The sequence below is a fragment of the Schistocerca americana genome, chromosome 5 (genome assembly GCF_021461395.2).
Source record: "Schistocerca americana isolate TAMUIC-IGC-003095 chromosome 5, iqSchAmer2.1, whole genome shotgun sequence".
NCBI classification, from domain to species: Eukaryota; Metazoa; Arthropoda; class Insecta; order Orthoptera; family Acrididae; genus Schistocerca; species Schistocerca americana.
In genome coordinates, this window is record NC_060123.1 from 204,209,186 (window position 1) to 204,226,835 (window position 17,650).

Genomic DNA, 17,650 nt, shown 5'->3' on the forward strand with positions numbered 1-17,650 from the left:
GATTGAATGCGTACAAGATTAGCTAACAATGGTTTGAAGGTACAGAGTTATTTGAACTGAAGCAACTTCCGTCAACACATAGAGTTATGTAAATTACACTGTGTCAATGAATAAATCAATCAATAAACAGACACTTGTTAAATAATAATTGCCATAGAGTAACATATTTGTGAACGTGATGAATCACATGCTTACCTACAACCATTTTGAGAAACCATGTCAATCAAATAACCAAATAGCCTTTTCAGCAGATAGTTGTTACAGCAACATAAAACAACATTTATAAATTCACCTGTTCTACAACGCAGACGAAATTCAACAGAGTTTCATTGCCATATGTCAGTCAAAGAGTGAATTTACATGAGTGACACACAGTGACGACCACCATCATAGCTTCACCAATGATATAAGTCACAACTTCTTTTAGAAGATAAATATGACTATCTTGAGGCATGAAATTATGTCAGAATGGAAGTTTCAAATAATGTTACAATATTCATTCAGTAATAAAATTACTGCATGCTAATATAAGCAAAATTAGAAGTGTTAAAATATCCTTAACTGTGGGTTGTACAAGGGTTTCTTGTATAGACTATGACTTCACACATAATACTATTAATAAACAGACACTACAGGCAGCAAGGAAATTCATGTATGATAATCGAACATAGTATCAAAATATATTGAAAATCAAATATAATTGTTTCATCTGCTATGTCTTATTATATTCACTTTATAAAATTAAATTTGTGCATATTTTTATCTGGTGATAGTTGAAAGAACCACCAAGAAAAAAAACTCAGGATGCTCCTAACCTAATTTCTCCAATGTAAAATGCCCATGACAAGTGATAATGGCCATTTTACTACCACTGCTATAGAGTATGCACTGATGGGGCACCACAGACACAAACTCGTCACTACTAAACATCACTGCATTTTAAGTTTTATACTTACTTACTTATCCGTGGTTTGGGCCTTATGACCATATGCCTGCTCCACACTCCTCCTCCATTGTTCCCGATTGCGAGCCTCCTGTCACCACTCACCTGCTCCTAGTCCCATGTCCTTGGTGTCCTTGTCAATATTGTCCTTCCATCTTGTCCGCAGTCACCCCTGGTACCTCCTTCCAGCTACAGCTCCCAGAATCACATCATGGGGTATCCTCCCTCCATTCATCCTTGCTACATGTCCAGCCAAGGTCAACCTTCTTCTTCTTATTCTTTTTATAATGTCAGGCTGTGCGTAAAGTTTTTTTTTTTTTTAAAAAAACAGTCAAAGGGCCATATATTTTTTGGAGGATTTTTCATTTGAAAACTAGTTTCTCCTCATCTGTTGTCCTAAAGGTGAGGCTTTCACAACCATGCATAACCATTAGCGTAATCATCATACTTTGGTACAGCCTGATCTTAAAATTTCTTGACAGGAATCTTTTCTTCAGCACATCCTGTAGGATAAAGTATGTTCTGTTGCCTCCGACAATACTTCCATTTATTTCAATTTCACAGTGGTTCTGATCACCGCAGAGACTACCAAGGCATCTGAAAGTATTTGACCTTTTGAATTGGATACTGTCCGCAGTGAGCAGGTCCCCATCTCTCGCTGACTTGCTTGGAACCATGCATTCTGTCTTATCTTCACTGACTTGCAGGCCTGCTCTATTGGCAATCTTGCAGTATGAGCCTGCCATTCTTCTGAGCTGTTCTTTACTTCTGTTGACTAGGATTATATCATCCGTGTATGCCAGTTGAGTCATTGACATGTTGTCTAGGGGTATACCAATGTGGTCAATTTTCATAAATTCCCAGTCTATTTTTTCTGGCACAAGGTTGAATAATATAGGGGGAAGGACATCTCCCTGTCTGAGGCCGGTTCAAACTTCGAAGTGTTCTGATAGACCGGTACTTATCCGCACTTTACAGAGTGTTTGTTCTAGGCACATTGCCACCAAGTGGATTATTTTGGATGGAAACTGAAATTCCTTTAGTACTCTGATTATAGTACCCCTATGTAGGCTGTCATAGGATTTTTTGAAGTCAATGAAGAGCATGTGCATGTCTGTATTATATTCCCAGCATTTCTCTGTTGTTTGACATAGGGTAAATAGGTGGTTCACTGTTGATCTGTTGCATCTCAACCCACATTAGTAGTCTCCGACAGCTTCTTCGTCAAGTGGTAGTATCCTATTTATGAGGCATAGAGATAGTACTTTATAGCTGACATGTAGCAGAGATATTCCCCTATAACTGTCTCATACCAGGGGGCTAATATTTTTCAGTAATGGACAGATGATGGCCATTTTCTTATCTTTAGGGAGACTTTCTGGCTCCCAGACCTTCTGTATGAGGCTTGTCATGGTTCTTACAAGGTCAGGTCCTCCATTTTTATGAGCTCTGCAACAGTTTGGTCTTCCCTGGCCTCTTTGTTGTTTTTTAATTTTTTTGAGTATTTATGCAGTTTCATATTCAGTGGGAGTAGTCACTTCTGTGTCCGCAGTTTGTGGGGACTCAAAAGGAAGAAGTTCTGTGGTGTCTTCAGAATTTAGGAGCTGGGAGAAATATTCTGCCCATCTTTGGCCTATCTCTTTTCCATTCACTAGTATTCTTCCCTTTTCATCTTTAATCAACTGTTCTTTCTTTACATAATTTTTTGCACATTTCTTCATGTTGTGATACATTTGTCTAGTCCTGTGGTGAGTGAGATCCTCCTCCTCTGCCTCATAAAGTATGTCACTGTAATATTTCCTTTCTTCTTGTCTAAGAACTGTTGATGTTTCTTTCCTTATTCAAGTAAAGTTCTCTTTTAGTTGTATATTGTTCATGTTTTCTAACCACTCCTTTCTAACTCTCCTTTATTCCTCAATTTTTCTTTCGCATATCTGGTTGAAACATACCTGGTTAGATTTTTTCCATTTTCCCAAAACTTTTGAGGCTGATTCATTCAGGGTGATTTTAATTTTTGTCCAGTCTTCATTTATGTTATTGTGACCAGACTCCATTTGCTCCACATTTGTTATCTTCCCATCTAGTTCTGTCACAAACTGCTCCTTTCTTTCTGATTCCTTTGACATATTTACATTATAGATTACCCTTTTGGTCATTGTCTTTGTGACTTTCTTAAATTTTACTGTCATTTTAGCTGTTACTAGGAAATGATCATTGTCATAGTCTGCTTCTCTGTATGACCTGGCATTCTTGACCCAATTTGCAAAACGTTTTTCAATACATACATGATCTGTCTGGTTTGCAGTTTGGCTATCAGGTGATATCGATGTCCCCTTACGAATATTTTTATGGCGGAACATGGTACTAGATATGCATAAGTTGAGATCTGTAGCGAATGTAATCAAATGGCTACCACTGTCATTACTTTTTTTAATGTTAACTGACATATCCAATGACAGGCCTGTAAGTTGTCTCTCTTCCTACCTTAGCATTGAAATCCTCAAGTATTATTTTGATACTATGGTTTGGCTGTGAGTCATATATTTAGAATTCTTCTTTCATGAGTTCATCTCTGTCTTCATAAAGAGCATGTGCTTTAAGAAACGTCACATCTGTGCTTTGTCCACCAATTGTTATGTATGAAATTCTGTTAATTATGTATCTGAATTCTTTTATCAAGTTTTGCGCTGTGCTACTAACATATAAGCCTGTTCCAAATTCTCGGTGGTCACCACAATCTCCATGTAGAATACTTCTTGTACTTTTTCTTACAGACCCTGTTCCTGGCCATCTGATTTCCTGCAGTGCTACAATTTGTAGTGTGTATTTTTCTAGTTGGCTGACTAGAGTTTGCATGCTTCCCAGTCTGAACAAACTTCTTACATTCCATGTTCCAATATTAAGTCTGGTTTTCGTTTCTGAGTTCTGTTCCAATTAAGACTGTTTCCGGGGCACATGAAGAGTATCCTGACCAGATCTTGTTTTCTATGAGAGTGGAGGTAGCCCTCTGCACAACCCCCAACCTGAAGGACCAGAGACCTTGTATTTGGGGGTCTAGCCCTAGGAACATTGCCTTCTCTATGGCTCAGTGACATGTCCTAGCCACACGTCCACCCTTGGTATTTTATTTCCCTCATACCCGTCATATCCGGTGAGTGTTCCCCTATCTGCCACCTGGGGAGGCGCCCAATGGGGGTCTAGTAACCCCACACAGGTTTAAGTTTTACAGTAATAATAAAATTACTTTTGTATAAACAACCTTTTTTATTGCAGGAAAATCCTCAGCTGGCTATTACCATGGTGCCAAAAATCAGTAGCAATCCGTGAGACAACAAAAGCATGTGTCATTAAAGTATTGCACCAATTTAGATTAGCATTCCGTGAGCTGGGACAACTTATGGTAAAGGAAAGCAGGTTACCAGATGCAGAGCTGGTATTTTACATGACATTTTATGAATTAGGATATCTTTTAAATACAAGAGATCCAGTAATAGTCAATAAGTAAGTTATTTTCATTTTTGTCATTCTGAAATTAGGAAATAGTCATATTAAATGTATAACTGCCATCAAGCAAATATTTTATGTTCCAGTGGTTTGTCTTCTACAATGGTACTTACAATTATTCAATAACTCATACCTGTAACCAACAGACTTATTGTTGATAAACTTGAGGATAAAACTGTCAAGAAATTGTAAGCTCAGCACAAATTAGTAATTACCATACTAAATTCATACATACATTTTATTTGTGGTATTTTCTCAGTTCATATATCATCTTTCAACACCTCTTTTTTTTGTTAATAAAGTTCCTGTGTGTATTACCTCTGCTGAATTACCAAGTACTTGTTTATAGCAAAATTTCTTAACTTTCAACATATATTACATGAACATATTTGAACAATATTCTCCCATAAAAATAATTTTGAATGCTATACTACATGCAGGTTTATTTTTGTGAAAACAGAGTTTTAAAAACTCATTGCTGCTTCATGAAAATCTAATGTAGTTTTAAGATAATGACAATGGATCTTATGTATTGTGCATTTTTGACAAGGGTCTCAAAAACACATGTGACAGGCAAATTTTGAAATGTAGAAGAGCTCAGAATACTTGATTTTACCACATGATATTTAGTTTGAGGTAGAGTCAGAAATTTCCACAATGATGTGCATTTCTAAACTTCCCAATATCTGCTTTAAAATTTCACTGAGAGAACCGGTTCTCCGTTAATAAATTATCATTAGTTTTTCTGCAACACAGTACATTAGAACAATGTCACACACAAACAAATAGTAATAATGGTAATGTAATTGTTATGTATAAAAGAAAATTATAAAAAATACCACGAAAAGAATGTTCACTTGCCACTTGATATGTTGTGTACATTTTTTTTAGTCACATCTACTAACTTAATTTTACATCCACTCATCATGTGTTATGTAATATCAAGTAAACGAAAAGTACTATTTCCTATTCATAATTCCTTTCAGAGTGAACCTTTTTGAGTTTCATTTACATTTGTATTTATCCATAGGGCTGTCATGAGAAAACGTCACTTTCCTAAATGGTCGAAGTTGAGGTTTCCAGAAATTATTTCAGGATTGCCAGTGCCGGTTAATGAGGTAAGATTTTAAAAAAATAGATTATATGTGCTGTCTTATTTAGCTTAAGGAAATTCAAAATTGTGTTTTACATATATTTCAAGAATGAAAGGTTAAAAATACACAACAACATAAAAGTTGATGTAGGCTGGTAATAGATGGCATTGGAAAGTCAGAAAAATACAATTAACTGCATGTGTTCTGACTGTGGAAGAACTGTGTGAGGCAAGTTTGCTTGTAGGATAAGGAAACTGCAGTGCAGACATGGAGTCATCTGTGACATCTGAAATCAATGCAAGGATAGTGATTTCACAAATAAAAACAAACCTGTTTTTTGTTCCTCTGGATGACATTCCCCTCTCTTAAGGTTGATTCATGGAAATGACATATTCTTGTTGTAAATTTCACATTTATTTCTGTGACCAGATGCCCTTTGCCATTCCAATTTAAACCAACAGGAGGAAAATCGTGTAAAGAGTTTATGTACAGGGTGCCGCAAAAGGAATGCTCAATATTCAGGGATATGACAGTAATGCACATTTGAAGCAAAAATCTTCATATGGACATATGCCCTATTCGAAATGTTCTCCAAGAGAATATATTTAATGCACATTTGTTTTTGGGCTGTGCACATGTCTGTATTACCCACCTAACCTCTTTGATGGTTTATTCTAGCCCAACCTACCTCGCTGCTTTCAACCTCATTGCTCAGATTGCCTTGCTGCCATTAAACTATCCCACTGGATGCGCAATTGTACACGGAGTATTGTGAGTGGAGTAGTGTGACGGGTTGTGAATTTATCAGAGAGAAGTAATGATTAACTATGTTTTTATACACACTAGCTAAAATACCATATGTCTATACTAATGAAGAATCTGCAGATATGGTGTAAGTTTATGGCTTCTACAATGGTAGTCCTCCTGCTGCTGTCAAAGAATACCCTTGGCAATTTATGACATATTCATTCTTTATTGTAGAGTGTTTACCAGAGTTTTCAGTACACTGAATGAAACAGGAATTTATCCAAGTTCCCAATTTCTTCTGAACTCATAGTTCAAAAACTTGTGCATGGCCACCAAGACATTGTTGAATTGGTGCAGTGTGGTCCTACTACCAACACACAGTGACTTTCTGCAAGTATCAGCATCCCACAAACACGTATGTGGTTAAAATTACGTGCGGAAAATTTGTACCTATTTCACATACAGTATGCCGACAATCTTCACATTAGCAGCAATGTTTTATGACTTGAATTTTTTCACTGCTTAAATGACAGTCATGATTTGCTTCCATTAGTACTGTTCACTGATGAAGTCATGTTTACATTAATGGAATCAGTAACAACAACACACATAATAATCGTTGATGGTCACAGGAAACTCCACATACTGCCATTCATTTTTTGATCAATGTTTTGTGCAGCATGTAACATACTGATAGATCCATTCATTTTAGAAGAGCAAATGACTGGACATAATTACTTGCATTTTTTTAATTCATTTGTTGAACACCCTGAGAACATTTATTTGGTTACATGAACAGCTGTGTACTTCCAGTGTAATGAAGCCTGCCCAGATGTGAGGGGACATCTCAAGCACATTTGTCATAAGTGCTAGATTGTTCATGGTAGTACAGTTAATGGGCCACCAAGATTGGCCAAACTTATGGCATTAGACGTTTGTTTATGGGGTTGGATGAAGTCTGAGGTATACAAATGAATGGTGAATACATGAGGAGAACTGCTTGCCCACATCATGAACACTGTTGCCCAATAACTATGTACATTAAAGGTGTTCTATCTTGACAATGATTTGGAATAGGGCATATGTCCATATGCCCTATTGTTCCTGTCATATCCATGAATGCTGAACACTCCTCCCGAGGCACCCTTATACAGGTTGAGACAGCCAAGACAGGCCACCCCAAATACATCAAGAATTAATAAATATCTCAAAGTGTGGGTTTCACCAAGTTTCCTGATGTTTGCAAATAATTTTTATATTACAATGCCAATGTTGTTTTTTTGTAATGGAATTATATACTTTTTGTTGCATTTGAAATAAGCATTAAGAGAACTTCAATGACATAACATGTATGAGACTTATCAAATAATATCAAGATAACAGCACCACAAACCACTGTCTCGCCATCAGGAGAAGAGGTTCCACAAATGTGTGACCTGTTATACCAAATGTAAGCAGACATTTAACTCAAGTATGGTTCTTCTGTTTACCTGTGTGCTTGAATCCCATCAGTCTGTGTTCTGTTGTTGTATCTGTCAGGTAACTTGCTCATAAAGCTATTGATACATTCACAATGTATACAACAGTTGATAAAGTGAATATTATTTATGACAAATGTTGTCAAACTACTAGAGCAGTGGTGCGGCTGTATGCTGAAGAGTATCCAGATCATGCCAAGCACTACTGATCTCTCTTTGCAAACAATAAAAAAGAAAAGAAGAGCAATTGATGAAAGAAATTAAACTAACATTTTAGCAGCAGTAACCCACAATGCAAATGTCACCAAGAGGCATCTCAGAAGTATGAGAGGTATCAATTAAATGAATGTTCTGTGAACACTAAATTCCATTGCATTTCATTCTCTTCACATTTTGCTGCATCTGCAGCTTTGTAATAATGACTTCCAAAATTGGTTACTGTTCTCTGAATGTTATCTGTGGAAAGTGCAATGTGATGCAACATATCTATGCAAAATGTTGTTCAAGGAGGAAGTAGTGTTTACAAACAATGGACAAGTCAATCTTCATAACGTGCACTTATCATCAACTGAAAATTTACACTTGCTCAAAGAAATGGGTAAACACAATGCTCTTAGTCTATCAACATTTGGTACATGTTTTTCAAGACCCTCTTCATTGTTCCCTGTTTTATTGATGGGAATGTAAGTAAATTGAAGTAGCTCAAGTTCCTAAGATATGCTGCTGCTGCTGCTGCAATTATTCGAAGACATCCCACTGGACATAAGGCAATCAGTGAAATGCCTTATAAGATGGGCGTGTGCTACCATTAATTTCAGATGAAATTCAGCATGGAGTATTGTTTCTCCACAATCACTTTGTAGCAAATAGCAATGCTCCAGGTCAGCATTTTGAGCACTTAGTATGACAGCCATGATATTTTAATTTTAATTTATTCACCTTCGAACATTTTACAAGTTAGTGGTGTAATTATTTACATATAAAGCTAAGATATATAAAATAGATAAAAATTTCTTGATATGTACATCAGTGACACATTGCTACATATAATGAGAAAATTATATATGTAGGAAACTTTCAACCAGTAATTTATTACAACTTAGTACAACAGTAGCTGGAAAATTATGTCACTTACATCTGATTCCTCATACTCTTTTATGGCGTAGTATGCTTCCTTCTTAAACCACTCTCCTAGAACATTCTTAAACATATAACAGGAAACAGAAGGACAGCTTTTGGGAGTCTATTGAAAACTCTGGGGCCTAGATATTTGTGGCTGTAGCAAACCTTTCTGTAGGGTATATTAGTTGATTGTCTAGTTCTGGTTTTGTGATTATGTACATACATCTTAAGGTTAAAATTATTTAAATTCTCTTTAACACCGAGAAGGCAACTATATGTACAGAGGCTTGGGACTGTCACAATATCGAGCTCCTTGAAGTGAACTTTACAGGATTCTCTTGGAGTCATTGCTACTATATGTCTTATAGCCTTTTTTTGCCACCTGAATACAGTTTTTGAGCTGAGGTAATTATCCCATAGAAGAGTTCGTAGGCACAGTGGGAGTGGAAAAACTGCAAAATATGCGTAAACTGCTATGGTTTTGCTTGCATTATTCCTCAGTTTGTATAGCAGACAAATCACTCAAGAAAGCTTTGAGCACATTTTATTCTGCATGACTCACCCAACTGTGTTTCTGATCTATGTGAAAACCTAACAGAGTGATTACTTTTGATCTTCATTGGGGACACTTAAATTGAAAACAATATCTTCAGTTTCATTTTTATTAATTTTTAAATAATTTGCCTAGAATCAGTTAGTGCATCAGTCCATTGCTACATTTACATTACATCGCAGCTCCTTTGGTTCATCAACTTGTGTGATTAGAGTTGTATCATCTGTGTACAAGGTAAAAATGAGGGTAAGTTGTTTATATATACACACATCAAAAAACCTTTTGCATCACCCCAGTTCGCAGAACTCCTGAAGATAGACGTTAACTGTGGATATTGTATCACAGAAACAGTCCCTTTGACTGTTCAGAGATGTCACTCAGCCCACCCAAAGATGTAAACAACCATGCATAAACAGCACCTATTAGACGGAAGGGGTCTGACAGCCAATCAGTCCCAGTCATTCCACCAGCAAGGATGTACACGACTCGTGTTGTCTTTAGTTCAACCATGCCCAAATGGTCAATACCGTGGTTCAATCATGTCTGCATTGTTACTGTGTGCCAGGAAGGGTTCTTAACAAGGGAAATGTCCAGGCATCTCGGAGGGAACAAAAATGATGTTGTTCTGACATGGATGAGATACAGAGAGACAGGAGTTGTTGACGACATGCCTCGTTCATTCCACCCACTATTGCAGTGGATGACCACTACTTACAGATTACGGCTCATAGTAACCCTGAAAGCAACACCACAGTGTTGTATAATGCTTTTTGTGCAACCACAGGACATTGTGTTATGACTCAAACTGTGTGCAATAGGCTTCTCGGTGCGTGACTTCACTCTCGAAGTTCATGGTGAGATCCATCTTTGCAACCACAACACCATGCAGCGTGGTACAGACAGGCCCAACAACATGTAGAATGGACCGCTCAGGATTGGCATCATGTTATCTTCACTGATGAATGTTGCATATGCCTTCAACCAATCGTTGGAGACGTGTTTAGAGGCAACCCAGTCAGGCTGAATGCCTTAGACAAACTGTCCAGCAATTGCAGCAAGATAGAGGTACCTGCTGGTTTTGGGTGCCATTATGTGGGACCACCATATGCCACTGGTGGTCACGGAAGGCACTGTAGTGGCTGTATGATACGTGAGTTCTATCTTCTGAACGATAATGCAATCATATCGGCAGCATATTGGCGAGGCATTCATCTTCATGGACAACAATTCGCGGCCCCATCACGCACATCTTGGGAATGTCTTCCTTCAGCAGACATGAACCCTATCGAACAAGCCTGGGATAGATTGAAAAGGGCTGTTTATGGACGATGTGACCCATCAACCACTCTGAGTAATCTAAGCCGAATTGCCGTTGAGGAGTGGGACAATCTGGACCAACAGTGCCTTGATGAACTTGTGGATAGTATGCCACGATGATTACAGGCATGCATCAATGCAAGAGGACATGTTAGTGGATATTAGAGGTACTGGTGTGTACAGCAATCTGGATCACCACCTTTGAAGATCTCGCTGTACGGTGGTACGACATGCAATGTGTGATTTTAATGAGCAATAAAAAGGACATAAATTATGTTTATGTTGATCTCTATTCCAATTTTCTGTACAGGTTCCAGAATTCTCGGAACCAAGGTGTTTCAAAACTTTTTTTGATGTACGTATGATGCACAGGAATAGACCCAGTACTGAGCCCTGTGGAACACCTTGTGTAACAGGTAATGAGTCTGGCCTTCTGTTGTTTATAGTTACCATCTGCTTTCCGTTGCTGAGGTATGGCTCAATAAGCTGAAGAGCATCCTCTCCTACTCCATAGTATTGGAGCTCTTTTTATAAGTATACTATGTGGGACAGTTTCAAAAGCTTTCCTCAAATCTAGAAGAGTTGCACAGGTTGTTTTCTTAGTCTCAAAAGTATCATATATTTTTGTGATGATAGTCCCAACTGCTTTGATAGTGGAAAGACGAAGTCTGAAACCATATTGTGAGGAGCTAAGTAGGTCATTTTTTTTTTAATTGCTGGTTCATCTGTTAGTACAATGTTCTATCATTTTTGATATGTTTGGTATGAGTTAAATGAGATGACGGCTATCAGGAGATGCTTTGTCACCTCCCTTATGGATGGGTGCTACAACAGTAATTTTTAGGCAATCTGAGAAGATTCCTTTGTGTAGCATTTGGTTTATGATTCTGGTTAGCAGCAACAGAATTTCTTTCTTTATACCTTGTATTAGATGATTTGAAAGTCCATAGAAGTCTTCTGCTTTTGAGCTGCTAAGTTTGGCAATTGCTTCACTAACCTGTCTGTAGGATAGAGGAGTGCAGCAGAAGTTGTCATGTTGCTTACCATCTAGAGCTGGAAGCAAAACTAACGGTTTCATTTGCATCTTCAGGGAGATTTTTATTTGAGCCAGAATTTGTAACATGTGCATTTAATATGTGTGGTTGGATTGGAATGTTGTTGTGTTTATTTTCAGAGCTTATCTGATTTGATAACTTTCCATGCTGCTTTACTTTTAATTGCCAAACTGAGTATGTAATTGCCATTGGCTTTCCTCTTGACTGCTCTAATTTCTGATCTATACGTCCTTCTTCCTGCTGTGTAAACTTTCTTCTTGACTTCATTCTGTTACAATTTGTCATAGTGCACCATCATTTCTTCCCTAAGTTCGCACAGGTGTGGCATCCAGTTTCTCAGTTCTTGAGGTTTATTACTCCAGTAGTGCTTTGGGTGTTTTCTGTGGTATTTGGGATATCATCTGTCAAGTTTTTCTACAACAAATTTAAAATTTTTTGGGTTGAAAGATTAGCAGATTGGTTTTTAAGTGATTCAATTTATGTTCGTTGATTGACCTGAGTACTCTTCCTACTTATGTTGAAGAACTGTCTGTTTTGTTGTTTAGAAGTGTCTAAGCCACAGCCCTACATTATCTGATACTCCGAGGTTTACAGTATGAAATTCAGTTTTATTTACTTGAAAGTTACGTATTGTATTATCTAATCAATCCCTGAGCCTGGTTGGTTTGTCATTTAGGCAGTAGAAGTTTGACAACCTTAATATGTCTAATAGATGCTTCATGTGTTTGGTCTTATACCCAATATTTATGTTAATATTGCCAAATATCAGAACCCTACATTTTTATATTTTAAGAGCTTTATTATCAATTTTTTGGGGTTTTCTACAAATAATTGTGTGTTACTACTTGGAGAGTGGTACACTGATATAACTATTAGTTGAATTAGTATCATTATTTCTGAGACTTCAAAAACTGCTTTATACATAGAAAACTTACATCTATCACTTCAGATTCTAAGTTACCTGTTTCTTTGATAAAGATTGAAACACCACCATGCTTCAAATTTGCTCTACAGTAACATGTTGCTAATTGGTGCCAAGCATGCCTGAGTATGTGCTTACTTACATTTGATATAATGGGGCAGATGCTTGTGGAACCTCTTATACTGACTGCAGAACAGTGGTTTTGCAACGCTGTTATCTTTTTGCTATTTGATCAAATCCCATACATGTTAATTCATTGAAGTTCTCTTAGAAGCTTCTTTAAGATGCAACAGAAAAAAGTGTGTAGTTCTATTTGGTGACTATGAACAATAAAAATTACTTGTGAGCATCAGGAAATTCACCATATTATCTGCTATAGCTTGGCAAAAGCTGCACTTTGATGTATTTATTCATTTTGGATATATTTGGGGTGGCCTGTCTTAGCTGCCTCATGCTGTAAATGGGATGTATGGTTCTGTGAGAATAATCTGAAGCAGCCCTAAGAGACCTAAGTTGGAACAAGGCCCTTGGAATAAATGACATTCCCTCAGAATTATTGAGATCCTTGATGACAAAACTATTTCATCTAATGAAATCTTCACTAGACTGTGAAGGCCCAAGGGATATTAACCAGTTACCTCTGCCTTGTGGTATCAGGCAGATGTGATCAGCACACTGCTCTCCTGGCCATTTTGTGTACTTTCTAGGGCACGGAGCTGCTACTACTCAGTCAGGTAGCTCCCCAATTGGCATCATAGGCAGAGTGCACCCTGTACTCATCCTCTCACCAAGGGAAAATCCTTCTCAGTACTGGGAATCAAATCCTCCACATTGTAGTCATCTGTGCTGACTACTCAGCTAAGGAGGTGAACAATTATTCCATCTGGTGTGCAAGATACATGAGACAAACTTCAGGAAGAATGTAATAATTCCAATTCCAAAGATGGAAAGTCCTCACACGTGTGAATATTACCGAACCATTATTTTGATAAGTCATGGTTGCAAAATATTGGCACAAATTATTTGCAGGAGAATGGAAAAACTGGTAGAAGCTGACCTCACGGAAGATCAGTTTGTGTTCTTGAGAAATATAGGAATATGAGAGGCAGTAGTGACACAAAGATTTATAATGCAGGACACATTGAAGAAAGGCAAGCCTACATTTGTTGTACTTGTAGATTTAGAGAAAACTTTTCATAAAGTTTTTACTGGGTTGTACTCTTTGAGGGTTTAAAGATAGTGAGGCGAAATACAGGGAGCAAAATGTGTTTTACAACTTGTACAGAAACTTTACTGAAGTTATAGAAGTCAGAGTACATGAGAGGGAAGTAATGGTTGTAAGTGGAGAATGAAAGGTTGTAGCCTATCCTTGATGTTATTCAAACTGTAAATTGAGCAGACTGTGAATAAAACCAAGGAGAATTTTAGAAAGGGAATAATGGTTCAGGCAGAATAAGTAGGGACTTAAGATTTTTCATTGAAATTGTAATGCTGTCAGTTATGGAAAAAAACTTTCAAGGGCAGTTGAATAGAATGGAGAGTGTCTTCAAAAGAGATTATATGAAGATCAACAATAATAAAACAAGAGCAATAAAGCATACTCAAATTAAATCAGTTGATACGAAGAGAATTAGAATAGAAAATGAGGCACTAAAAGTAGTAGATGAGTTTCACCACTTTGGCAGCAAAATAACTGATGGTGGTGACAGTAGAGAGGATATAAAATGTAAACTGGTAGTAGCATAAAAATCATTCCTGTAAGAGGAATTTGTTAACATCTAATATCAGTTAAATGTTACAAAGACTTTTCTGAAGTTCTGAAGTGTAGCTTTGTATGGAAGTGAAATGTGGTTGATTAGCAGTTCATACAAGAAGAAAATAGAAGCTTTTGAAATGTGGTACTACATAAGAATGCTGAGAAAATGAAAAGATACTGAATTGAATTGGGTGAAAAAAAGAAATTTAGTGCACAACTTGACTGAAAGAAGGAATGGTTGAACGGATACATCCTGAAGCATCCAGAAATTTTCAGTTTGGAAGTAGAAGAAAGTGTAGAGGGTAAAGATTGTATTGGGAGAACAAGACTTGAATACAGAAAGCAGGTCCAAATAGATGTAGGGTGCAGTGGTTTTGCAGAGATGAAGAGACTTCTATAGGATAGTCTAGCATTGAGAGCTGCATCAAACCAGTCTTTGTATGGAAGGTAACAGAACCAACAACCTGGCATTTGCCTATAATCAGACTGGGAGAGGGGGAGGAGGACCCGACCAGAAAGATTATTCAAAAGTCATTAATCAGGAATACTGATTGTATGAATCCGAAGCAAAAATCTGTTGGTATATGTGCTATGTGTAGAAGAAAAACGATTGCATTTGTCAAAGAAAAATGATAGCATTCACAACACACAGAAATATTTATACTTCATAATTTGTCCTTTCATATGCTTTTCTAATATCCAAGTTGTTCAAACATCTATTTTGGATGTAGTTTTACAGGTAATCCATAAGTCATGAACACTGAAACCAAATTTTGGTAATGTGAGGTCATGTTTTGAAGCGCACATGTATTAACACAAACCACCATAAACCCAACAGGTTCTCAAACCATTTGTCCATAATCATCTTGATCCTTACCACCACTCATCCTCTTCATATTTTCTCCCAATAGGATGTTATTTGTCATGGGTACTTGGAACAGGAAAGGAGAAAAAAAACAGCAGACATATTTCCTTTCAGAAACAGAAATACATGAATGGTTACTTTTATTTATAAACTATTTTTTTTTAATTCTATGGTGAGTTCTAATGTCTTTTTAATACTATTTGGATTTTATGTACATTTCAATGTGCCCTGAATAGTGAAGTCTTTTAAGCACTTGGAAGTCTGTTATTTAAAATGCAACTGATTTATATATGTTGTTGTACAACAACACAGCACAGATAATTTTTGTATAGGTTATTATTTCAGATATACTATATGTAATGAGAAAATAATTTATGTATTTGGTTCTCTGAATACTTTCTCCAAATTTGCAGTGCACATTATCACTCTCTCTTGTAGTTTTACCATTCTTTGCTTTTGTGTTTGCTGAATTTTGCAGCCCTCTGATGCAATCTGTTACGTCGGGTATATGAAACAATAGTACATTTTGCATTTACAGTTTTGGAAATTTTCCTCATTAGCAGCTTATTTGTATCTACTTTTGGCTGATTTTATTCACATTTCTGGCTATTAAAATGTGTCATCAGGAAGGACAGGAAATAATGAAATTTTACTTGTTTCATATCAGTGCACACTCCACTGCAGGGTGAAAATTTCACTCTGGAAACATCCCCCAGGTTGTGGCTAAGCCACGTGTCCACAATATCCTTTCTTCCAGGAGTGCTAGTTCTGCAAGATTTTCAGAAGAGCTTCTGTGAAGTTTGGAAGGTAGTAAATGAGGTACTGGCAGAATTGAAGCTGTGAAGAAGGGTTGTGAGTCCTGCTCAGGTAGCTCGGTCGGTAGAGCACTCACCCACGAAAGGCAAAGGTCCTGAGTTTGAGCCTCGATCCAGCACATAGTTTTACTCTGCCAGGAAGTTTCATAATTTTACTTATTGTGTGTATACAGTATAGTAGGAAGAACACATGATTAAATGTCTAGGTCATCTGGGTATACAGGGTATGAATTTTAGCAAAAAGAGATTCCACTGCAGACATAAATAATGACTCCAACCCGGCTGAGCATCACGTCAAACTGAGGTTGAATGATAAAATGGTACACTGTTATATGCAGCTTCAATTTTATGGCAGAATTCACCAATTGTAATGGCTCATGAGTGGTGGCATGTTAGTCTCTCAGCAACCCATGACCAGATGTGTTCAGTGGGTGAGAGATGTAGAGAACATGCTGGCTACGGCAACAGTCAGACATACCTGTAATGAACCATGTTGAGTTACGTTGTTGGAAGTTAATATCATGGAGACCTTGCAGATAATGCATGGCTGCCAGCCTTAATTATATTTAACCGTAATGTCAAATGTTGTCTCGCCCGTCCAGAGTACTTCAAAGGGGCCGAGGTATGGGAGTTGCAGGGGTTGTCTAGTGGAATCATCCCTGAGCATAATGTGGGAGCATTTGTTGAGTGCAGTTGGCACGTAAGTGTCCGGCGGGGAATGACTGACAGGCAGGTGTAGCCGTGCATGTCTAAAGTGGGTGCGCATTCTACTAATAAAGTCTGGGGAGGTGGGGAAATCCTCAGGTGCTTGCGGCAGGATAAGTTCTCGCTGAAAATGAATTCAGAGATGGTTCCCTGTAAGTCATGTTTAAAGGTCGATCGGAAGCCGAGTAACACCCAAGGAAGCCCCTCAGACCAGAGGCAGTCATGGCACCTGAGTGCAGGCTCAAACTGTTGACCCTGGTCAGTGGTGATGGTGGACGGGCAACCGAATCTAGTGATCCATGATGGGTAGAATCCCTTGGCCAAGGTTTCTGCTGTGATGTTGGGTAAAGGAGCAGCTTCCACACAACGAGACATGTGGTTGATTGTGGAGAGGATATATCTGTGGCCATGTACGTGACGAAAATGTCCTTTGGGAATGTCAAACTTGCCAAGGGAAGGGGGGGGGGGGGGAGGTGTAGCGTCCGATTTTGTTGGGTTGTCAGGAAATGCATCCACATGTCCAGATTTGACAGTCATGCTTCACATCACATTTTTCCAAACAAAATGCTCGGTGACTAGGCGTGTGGTGGCACGAACCCCAGGGCAGGTGAGGCTATGCGAGCCGTCGAAGGCTTGTTGGTGCAACATGGAAGGGAGCAACAGCCGCAGAGTGTTGGTAGAAGAGTCGCACCATACTTTGTCTGAAATGCCGGTGAACTTGGCTTTGGTAAACACAAGCGATGTCTGGTGATCCAAAAGGAGAGCTTGAGATTC

General features: G+C 37.9%; 1 protein-coding gene across 1 annotated transcript in view; it reads left to right on the forward strand.

Annotated features, from left to right (window-relative positions):
- Window positions 1-17,650, forward strand: part of LOC124616263 (putative phosphoenolpyruvate synthase) — a 317,495-nt gene that overhangs the window by 267,490 nt on the left and 32,355 nt on the right. Inside the window, exons 24-25 of the mRNA XM_047144567.1 lie at window positions 4,217-4,444; window positions 5,478-5,565. Of these exons, the coding sequence (XP_047000523.1) occupies window positions 4,217-4,444; window positions 5,478-5,565 (316 nt within the window). The remainder of the gene's footprint in view (window positions 1-4,216; window positions 4,445-5,477; window positions 5,566-17,650) is intronic.